General features: G+C 42.5%; 1 protein-coding gene across 1 annotated transcript in view; it reads left to right on the plus strand.

The window, feature by feature from the left end:
* Positions 1-1,021: 1,021 nt before the first annotated feature.
* The window catches only part of twf2 (twinfilin actin binding protein 2), a 14,586-nt gene continuing 5,806 nt past the window's right edge, over positions 1,022-9,801 (plus strand). Inside the window, exons 1-2 of the mRNA XM_030776476.1 lie at positions 1,022-1,118; positions 9,419-9,597. Coding sequence (XP_030632336.1) covers positions 1,022-1,118; positions 9,419-9,597 — 276 coding nt within the window. The remainder of the gene's footprint in view (positions 1,119-9,418; positions 9,598-9,801) is intronic.

The raw sequence follows: 9,801 nt of genomic DNA on the forward strand, positions 1-9,801 counted from the left end.
GACGTATGTGTGAGGCTGAAGCTTTGGTTGTGGCGTTGGTGAAGAGGATAGGTTGATTTGGTTTGAGTACCTCCATACTGACCTGGTCGATGCAACACTGAATTTACATGTGGAAGGTTACTTATTATACTGAACTACTAAATCAGTTATAACCAATACATGTCAACCACAATAATAGGGTCTCTCATCCTTTTTAATGTGAAGCCATCTTTCTCCACAAGTTCTCTGTTCAAGTGAACTTAGTGAAAGAGGTTCACTGTGTACCGATGATATAATTGTATTTGCGTCGGAATACCTCTGCAAGGCATCGGAATACCTCTGCAGGACATCGGAATACCTCTGCAGGACATCGGAATACCTCTGCAGGACATCGGAATACCTCTGCAGGACATGTTGCCTGTGCAGGTGTGCGTGTTAGTTCGGTAGGTTACATTAAAGTTTGGTGATGGCAGGTGAGTGTTCCTCATGATTTGATCAGATCTCTGACTCTCCCCTTTCCTGGGGGGCCTGGAAGGGAGTGGGGGAGGGGGCCCCGCCGTCACCCGAGGCAAGACTCAGTGCCTGTGGCAGCTAAATTTGGGGCAAGGGGGATCAGGTTCCTGCGACAGGCACATATGATCCTGCCCTAGTTACAGGACCCCTCTCTCTCTCTCTCTCTCTCTCTCTCTCTCTTTCTCACACACACACACACATACTCACACTCACGGACACACACTCTCTTCACTCTCACATGTTCTGTGCCTTCATTACTGATAGGTCCCATGTTCTGTTCTCACCGCTTTGTCTCTCTCACTCACTCACACACACATACGCTCACGCGCACACACACACGCACACGCACACGCACACGCACAGACGTAGTGTACTATTATTCTCTTCTGATTTAGCTATTGCGCGGCGACTTCTGACCAGTCTCTTTGGAGTTTCGTGATACTCCACCGTCACCTACCCCAGGCCGGCTCTGTCTAAGCCCACTCAGAGAGCTCTTTTGTGGGTCGTCTCGGCCCGTTGCTGACCCAACATGTTTCTGGTTCTTGTAGTGACGCCGGAGCTGAGGGAGTTCCTGGCCAAGGCGAGGAGCGGCGCCGTGCGGCTGATCCAGGTTCTGATCCGTGACGGTGAGTGAGCCGTGATTCCGGGTCCACTCTGGGGCAGGTCAGGGGGTGGGTGGTCATTTTCCGGACAGAGAGAAGGAATGGTGGAGGTCTAGGTGAGATGGTCCTAATACCTGTGTGCTTAAAAAAAGAACAGCTAATGTCACTAGTTACAGCCAAAATTATGGACGCGGTAGAATATAAGTGAGTGCTAATCCGGTTCTATGATCGTTTAGTTCCTTTGAAACATTATTTGGCTTTAGTGAGTTATGACACAGCACAAAGTCTAACCCAGGGACAGATGAGTACACACGAGTCCTAAAGACAGTCTTTAATCTGATCTTAGACAGCATTCCTGGATTTCCCACACGACAAGCATGTTCACCGACCGACCTTCTTACGGCCGTGTAACTGGCGAATTTAAACGTGTTAATGTGTCACTGACCTAATTTGAAGACGTTAGACGGTAACCAGGGATAATTATCCCCCTTAAACAGACTGACTCATAGCTCTCATTCACTTCTGTCAGTGTAAACCAGCTGCTCATCTTGTTTCCACGCTCACACTAACAGACCATATTCAGACGTCTGTTTGGTGGTTAGTCACTTGTATTTTTTTTTTTATGTGTTAGCCTGTGTCCAAAGCGCTGCTTTGTTTTTGCTGGTGACAGAGCTAATGCGAGTGACATGAGTATTAGATTTAATTTCTTATTTTGTGAGGATGTGTAATCTCTGTGGTACTGGATGTTGTCACTGATGTTCAGGAGGTGGATGTTTATATTATGGTGATAGTTATAAAAAAAAAAAAAGAAGACATTTCACAATCGAAATGTTTGGTTGTGAAATGGCTGAGTTTATCTGAGTTGAGTCAGATGACTTGTTTCCTCATCATGGACCCTGATTGGTTCATACAGGATTTATAGCTTGAGAAGTGTGCAACACATGACTGAATTACTTACCTCCATAGTGATAAGCAAGGCCACTTTGTGTGTGTGTGTGTGTGTGTGTGTGTGTGTGTGTATGTGCCAAGTCCATGCGCGTTTCTGTGTGTGTGTGTGCGTGTGTGTCTGTATGTGCGTGCATTGTACATGTGTATGAATATATGTCTGCATGAGTACGTGTGTGTGTGTGTGTGTCTTCATGAGTACGTGTGTGTGTGTGTGTATGTGTGTGTGTGTGTGTGTGTGTAAATAGGGAGTGTCTGGTATCTAAAGAAATGTGATCTTGCTATCAGGTGACCCAGTAGGACCAGAAGAACTGAGAAACTGGTCTTAAACACAATCCTATTAGAATGAGGTCACCTCATCCCACCTTAAGCAATGTTGCAGCCTCATCCAAAGCTTCCCCATTCCGGTATGACTGTACCTGACCGCACCCTGACCCTTCCCCTGACCGCACTTTGACCGCCTGGGGTCGTTCGGACTCCAGGTCGCCCTGGTCACACAGGTATTAGAGGGATAACATGTCTTTTCTGTCCACACGCCAGACAGTGCGTCAGACTTTGTTTTAGAAAGGATGTCATGCCTTCGGTCAGATGTTGGTCACATTTGTGTCAGACGTTACACTCGGCCAGGTTTGCCATCGAAGCGTGTCAGCGTCTTTTACAGTCAGAGCGTTCCTCTTACTTTGTTAGAGTTTGAACTGGTACTGGATTATTCATCGCAGTGGATTACAGTTTGTTTTAGTCCCAGATTACCTGTTGCTTAGCGTTAGAAATATCCCAGTGTCTGATCATTCGATCTGGAATTGGCGGCGACGTTCGGTTATTCACTGCAGAGTTTGTGTCGGTCACAAATGATTCATGGCAACGTTTATCAGCCTCTGAATCACGCTCTGCTGTTTTTATTTTTAACGGTGCTCAGAGGAAGTCGACGTCCAATAAAAGATAAATATTCCCGTCGTTTTTAAGAGGCTCTGACAGATATGATCACATCCTGTCACATACCTCAGAGTTTGTGTGAACAAGTGACACGCTTTTTTCTTCTTCTTCTTCTTCTTCTTTTTTTTCACTGACATGATTTTGGTCACATGTTCCTGTTCCTTCTCTTTTTCTCTACAGTTTCAAACCTCTTGAGATCGTATCTCAAACTGTATTTTTACTGTGCAACACGTAGCACCCATAGATCTGAATTCGCACGATGTGTACAACGAAACGCAGTACGTGAAAATGTATCTGTTTATTTAAGAAAGGACGGGTCATACCCTTAACTTCACTCTGCCTGTTCCCCAAGCAAAAATAACCACAGCTGTTCCAGCTGGTTATTAAATGTGTACAAAACTGATTAAAAACAATACAGAACATATGCCATTTTATCAGCTGTATTTACATTATAACATATGCTATATGTAATACATATGCTATATTTACATTATAACATACGCTATATGTAATACATATACTATATTTACATTATAACATATGCTATATGTAATACATATGCTATATTCACATTATAACATATGCTATATGTAATACATATGCTATATTTAGATTATAACATATGCTATACTGTATGTATTTGTAATACCTATGCTATACTGTTACTGTACTGACAATAGGGTTTCTGTTAGTTTCTGTTAGTTTCTGTCACAGGCCTCCCTGTGATGTTGTGTGGAAGTCATTAAAAGAATGGGGGTCAGTCCATTAAAGGATTTTTCTCTAAGGTTTTGTCTAATCCCTGCTGAAGGCTCATCCTGGGAACTGCCTGGTACCTCCACTGCCCTCTATTCTCTCGGTCTCCAATGCACAGTCTCCGATGCACAGTCTCCAGTGCACAGTCTCCGATGCACAGTCTCCGATGCACAGTCTCCAATGCACAGTCTCCAATGCACAGTCTGTGTCTTTTATGTGACCTGCTAGAGACACTGGATCAAGACAGAGGGATGTTGGTGTTATGGTTAGGCCTATGGGTCAGTGGACTATTTGTGTGTGTGTTGTGTGTGTGTGTGTGAGAGAGAGAGAGAGAGAGAGAGAGAGAGAGAGACAGAAAGTGTGTGAGAATGTGAGAATATGTATGAGAGAGATGGAGAAAGAGTGTGTGTATGTGTGTGTGTTTGTTTGTATGTGAGTGTGTGTGAGTATGAGAAAGACAGAGAAAGAGTGTGTGTTTGTTGTGTGTGTGTGTGTGTGTTTATCCCAGTGTGCGCGTGATTAAAACACATGCTGGTGGAATAGCTCTGTAAGGGTTGTGGGGTAGTGAAATATTTGGGTGACAGGGGAGTGACAGTGTTGCCAAATCCAGTCTGTCTGGCCAGTGTACACCAGCAGTCTGTTCCCCTATGTCTGGACTGTCTCTGGGCTGTCTCTGGCCTGTCTCTGGCCTGTCTCTGGCCTCACAGGATGAGGTAGAGACAGACACACTTCACTGTCTGCTGATATTTTCAGACTGATTTGGAAAGGGAAGCAAGACAACAACATTGGCTGGGTTCATTGGTCACATTCCTCTCTAGCACTTGATTGGTTGCATCCTAATGGTCACATGCTCTTCAGCTGAATGGTCTCCGTGGTGACAGAGCTTTCTCGGTAAAAGAATGGTCAAGACCACAGGCTCAGAATAAGGAATGTCATTCAAACCTATGCTACCTCAGATTTTGTGTGAGTGGTAACTTGAAAGTGTGTGTGTGTGTATGTGTGTGTGTATATATGTGTGTGTGTGTGAGAGAGAGAGAGAGAGAGAGAGAGAGAGAGAGAATGACAATGGTAGATGGAAAGAGTGTGTGTGTCTTTGTCTGTGTCTGTGTGTGTCTGTGTGTCTGTGTTTGTCTGTGTGTGTGTCTGTGTCTGTGTGTGAATGACAGATAGAAAGTGTGTGTTGTATATGTATGTGTGTGTGAAAGAGAGATAGAGTCAGGGTAAGTGTGTGTTGTGTGTGTGAATGTTTGATGGAAAGTATGTGTGTGTGTGTGTGTGTGTGTGTGTGTGTGTGTGTGTGTGTGTGTGTGTGCGTGTGTGTGTGTGTGTGTGTGTGTACAGAGAGCTGGAATGTGTGGAAGCTTAGAATAGCAGCTGCAGCAGCAGTTGAGTCAGGAAATCCCCCACACGCTCCAAGGTCATGGTGACTTTGTGTAGTCTTATTAAAGTTGCGAATGCAATGTATCTACTTATCTTATTTTTTTTGGGGGGGGGGGGGGGGGGGGGCATGTGTTTGTATTTCTTTTTTTCAGTCATGATCATAAGGGTTTGATAGTGCTCTTTGCTGTATCTTAGGCATTGTCTGTCCGTGCAGTTCTTTGAAAGTGTTTGTTTCAGGATCTACACAACACTGACGACACCACGATTTGTGTTAGGCAGCCATGGTCTGGAGGCCTCAGGTCTGCCCAGCGCCGAATTAATTAGTCAGAACAAAATTCTCACACAGTCAACAAAGTTCTGGTTGTACCTGCAACCATTTGCCAAGAAGATTAGCCCCCTTCATCACCACCCCCCATCAGTACAAATGCTCTCTTATCTGTTTTCCAGTAATTGTTTGTTCCAGTTCAAGGCAACCACTGTTCTGTAAACTGGACCGTTAAGGGAATGTTCAGGAATAAACAGGGAGACAGAGAAGAGAGACTGATATACTGTTGAATAGTTAATTGACGTGCGGATAGCAGGAGATGAGTCACTAAAGCTGAGTGTCGACAGGAAGAGAGAGAGAGAGAGAGAGAGAGAAGGGGGGATGGGAGTGTGGTGAGGGGTGACTACCAGACGTGAGTGAGATTTAGGCTGGCCAGGGATGAACATTAAACTAATAAAGTTGAAAAAGAGCAGTGAACACAACTCTGCAGTAGTAGGCTGTGTCTGGGCACTCAGTGCTCATGTGGGTATAACATGTGAGTGTGTGAGATGTGATTTGATCTGCTTGAAGTGTGTAAACTGAGATGAGTGATAAGGAACATAAAAGTATCCTCTATCGCGTGTGCTGCTAGTGACGTCAGATATGTTTAGCAAGATAGGTGATATATCTGATATGGGGACAGGGAATATATTTTTAACTGTTGGGTCTCACTGAAGATACTGACCTAGCTTGGTTTCTGAAACGTTTTCTGAAAATGAGGTGTTCTGCGTCTTAGGATATTAAGTTGTCTTACAGACGATGCCAACGGTGCTACGTACGGTCATTTGGTTGTCAAACTGCGTTGGTCTTCGTGCGTCCTATGATTCATATATGTCATTTTGTTTATCGAGTTTTAGTGAGGTGTGTGATATGAGAGGTAATTGTGTAAGGACACCTCTTTGGTTGGTGATTTACGAGGCCTGAGGAAATGAGGCGTATTGGTCGAGGTATGTCACGTATGAGGTATGCAGCACGAGGTCTGTTAGTTAGCGTATGCCTCGCGCGGGAAGGCTGATATGCAGTGCATTTGCTCAGGTATGACAAACATGAGATGTGAACCGGCGGATGCCCGAATATGGTACGTCAAAGTACACGTGAAGTGTTTTGCTCGTAATACTTCGATACTGTGCTTATCTGATTTATAAGGTGTGTGGTCTTCATTTTATTTGTTTGTTTGTTTATTTGTTTGTTTATTTGTACACCTGTTAACTAGCAAGTGATTTCTAGTTGCCTCATGTAATTTGCATGTATGACGTATGTTATTATTTGAAGAATCTTACATTTGTGGTGTTGAAGTTAAGTTCTGAGAACAGCATGAGGTGGTTAAAATGTGGTTTGTATCATACTCTTTATAAGCTGGCTGGGGTGAATTATATCAAATGAGATATGGAATATATGAGACTATATGCTGTTTTGCAAAGTTTAATGGAGAAAATATGTTAATATGTGCATATCCCATGTTAGAATGTGCTACTATGATATACAGTTTCTATGAGATGTGTAGTGTTAGAGCTGTATATGAGGTGAATGATATGAGGTGTGTAGTGTTAGAGCTGTATATGAGGTGAATGATATGAGGTGTGTAGTGTAAGAGCTGTATATGAGGTGAATGATATGAGGTGTGTAGTGTAAGAGCTGTATATGAGGTGAATGATATGAGGTGAATGATATGAGGTGTGTAGTGTAAGAGCTGTATATGAGGTGAATGATATGAGGTGTGTAGTGTAAGAGCTGTATATGAGGTGAATGATATGAGGTGAATGATATGAGGTGTGTAGTGTAAGAGCTGTATATGAGGTGAATGATATGAGGTGTGTAGTGTAAGAGCTGTATATGAGGTGAATGATATGAGGTGAATGATATGAGGTGTGTAGTGTAAGAGCTGTACATGAGGTGAATGATGTGAGGTGTGTAGTGTAAGAGCTGTATATGAGGTGAATGATATGAGGTGAATGATATGAGGTGTGTAGTGTAAGAGCTGTATATGAGGTGAATGATATGAGGTGTGTAGTGTTAGAGCTGTATATGAGCTGTATATGAGTTCAGTACTTTGAGGAAGAGTATGAGGCATCTATGACTGGGATGACAGTGAGGATGTGTTGCATATGGTGTATATAGATTGAGTGATATAAGGTGTGTAATATGGGGTATATACAGTGAGAGTGATGTGATGTAGGGTTATGTGATGTTCCATCTCACATGTGTGAACATAGTGAGTGAACTGTGTAATGGAGGGTGGTAAGGTCCTGAGTGACACGAGGTATAAAATGAGATTTTCGTAGAGCTGCGAGGTGAAGTTGTGAGGTGTATTATTTATGTAAGGTCTGTGAAATGACGTGTAACTGTAAAAAAAAGTGAAAGATCTGAGGAAAAATGTGAGCTTTGCCTGTTGGTTTTGTCATATATGAGGCTAACTGTGAGGTTTGTTTTGAATGAGGTGTGTTATATGAGGCTAACTGTGAGGTTTGTTTTGAATGAGGTGTGTTATATGAGGCTAACTGTGAGGTATGTTTTGAATGATGTGTGTTATATGAGGTTAACTGTGAGGTTTGTTTTGAATGAGGTGTGTTATATGAGGTTAACTGTGAGGTTTGTTTTGAATGAGGTGTGTTATATGAGGTTAACTGTGAGGTATGTTTTGAATGAGGTGTGTTATATGAGGTTAACTGTGAGGTTTGGTTTGAATGAGGTGTTTTATATGAGGTTAACTGTGAGGTTTGTTTTGAATGAGGTGTGTTATATGAGGCTAACTGTGAGGTTTGTTTTGAATGATGTGTGTTATATGAGGCTAACTGTGAGGTATGTTTTGAATGAGGTGTGTTATATGAGGTTAACTGTGAGGTTTGTTTTGAATGAGGTGTGTTATATGAGGTTAACTGTGAGGTTTGTTTTGAATGAGGTGTGTTATATGAGGTTAACTGTGAGGTATGTTTTGAATGATGTGTGTTATATGAGGTTAACTGTGAGGTTTGTTTTGAATGAGGTGTGTTATATGAGGTTAACTGTGAGGTTTGGTTTGAATGAGGTGTGTTATATGAAGTTAACTGTGAGGTTTGTTTTGAATGAGGTGTGTTATATGAGGTTAACTGTGAGGTTTGTTTTGAATGAGGTGTGTTATATGAGGTTAACTGTGAGGTTTGTTTTGAATGAGGTGTGTTATGAGGTTAACTGTGAGGCGTGTTTTGAATGAGGTGTGTTATGAGGTTAACTGTGAGGCGTGTTTTGAATGAGGTGTGTTATATGAGGTTAACTGTGAGGTTTGTTTTGAATGAGGTGTATTATATGAGGTTAACTGTGAGGTTTGTTTTGAATGAGGTGTGTTATATGAGGTTAACTGTGAGGTTCGTTTTGAATGAGGTGTGTTATATGAGGTTAACTGTGAGGTTCGTTTTGAATGATGTGTGTTATATGAGGTTAACTGTGAGGTATGTTTTGAATGATGTGTGTTATATGAGGTTAACTGCGAGGTATGTTTTGAATGATGTGTGTTATATGAGGCTAACTGTGAGGTTTGTTTTGAATGAGGTGTGTTATATGAGGTTAACTGTGAGGTTTGTTTTGAATGAGGTGTGTTATAAGACGTTAAATGTGGGGTAAAGTATGAAGTGTATGTTGAACAAGGGATGTTATACGAAGTTAACTGTAAAGTATGTTTTAAATATGGTGTGTGTTATGAGGTTAACTGTGAGGTTAAGTATAAGGTATGTTTTGAATGAAATGTGTTATAAGAGGTTAACTGAGGTATGTTTTGAATGAGGGATGTTATATGAGGTTAACTGTGAGGTAACGTATGAGGTATGTTTTGAATGAGGGATGTTATATGAGGTTAAGTATAAGGTATGTTTTGAATGAAATGTGTTATAAGAGGTTAACTGTGAGGTATGTTTTGAATGAGGTGTTCTGACACTAGAAGTGTACGATAAGAGGTATAGTGCGTGTGAGGTATGTCATTTCAGGTACAAATTGTGCCCTGAATGCGGTGTGTGATGAGGTTTTCTCTGTTTTTCAGAGCAGCTGGTGCTTGGGGCGTACAAAGAGCCGTCCCAGACCTGGGATCGGGAATATGACCACTCCATTCTTCCTCTGCTGGATCCCCAGGAACCCTGCTACATCCTGTACCGTCTCGACTCCCAGAATGCACAGGGCTACGAGTGGATCTTCATCTCTTGGTCCCCAGACCAGTCTCCTGTACGTGATGCTAAGTTAGATCTCACAGACACACACACACACACACACACACACACACACACACACACACACTCACTCTCTCACACACGTACTATTCACTACACATTACACACACACACACAGACACACACACACACACACACACTCACTCTCTCTGTCTTACACACACGTACTATTCACTACACATTACACACACACACACAC

The sequence above is a fragment of the Chanos chanos genome, chromosome 6 (genome assembly GCF_902362185.1).
Source record: "Chanos chanos chromosome 6, fChaCha1.1, whole genome shotgun sequence".
NCBI lineage: Eukaryota > Metazoa > Chordata > Actinopteri > Gonorynchiformes > Chanidae > Chanos > Chanos chanos.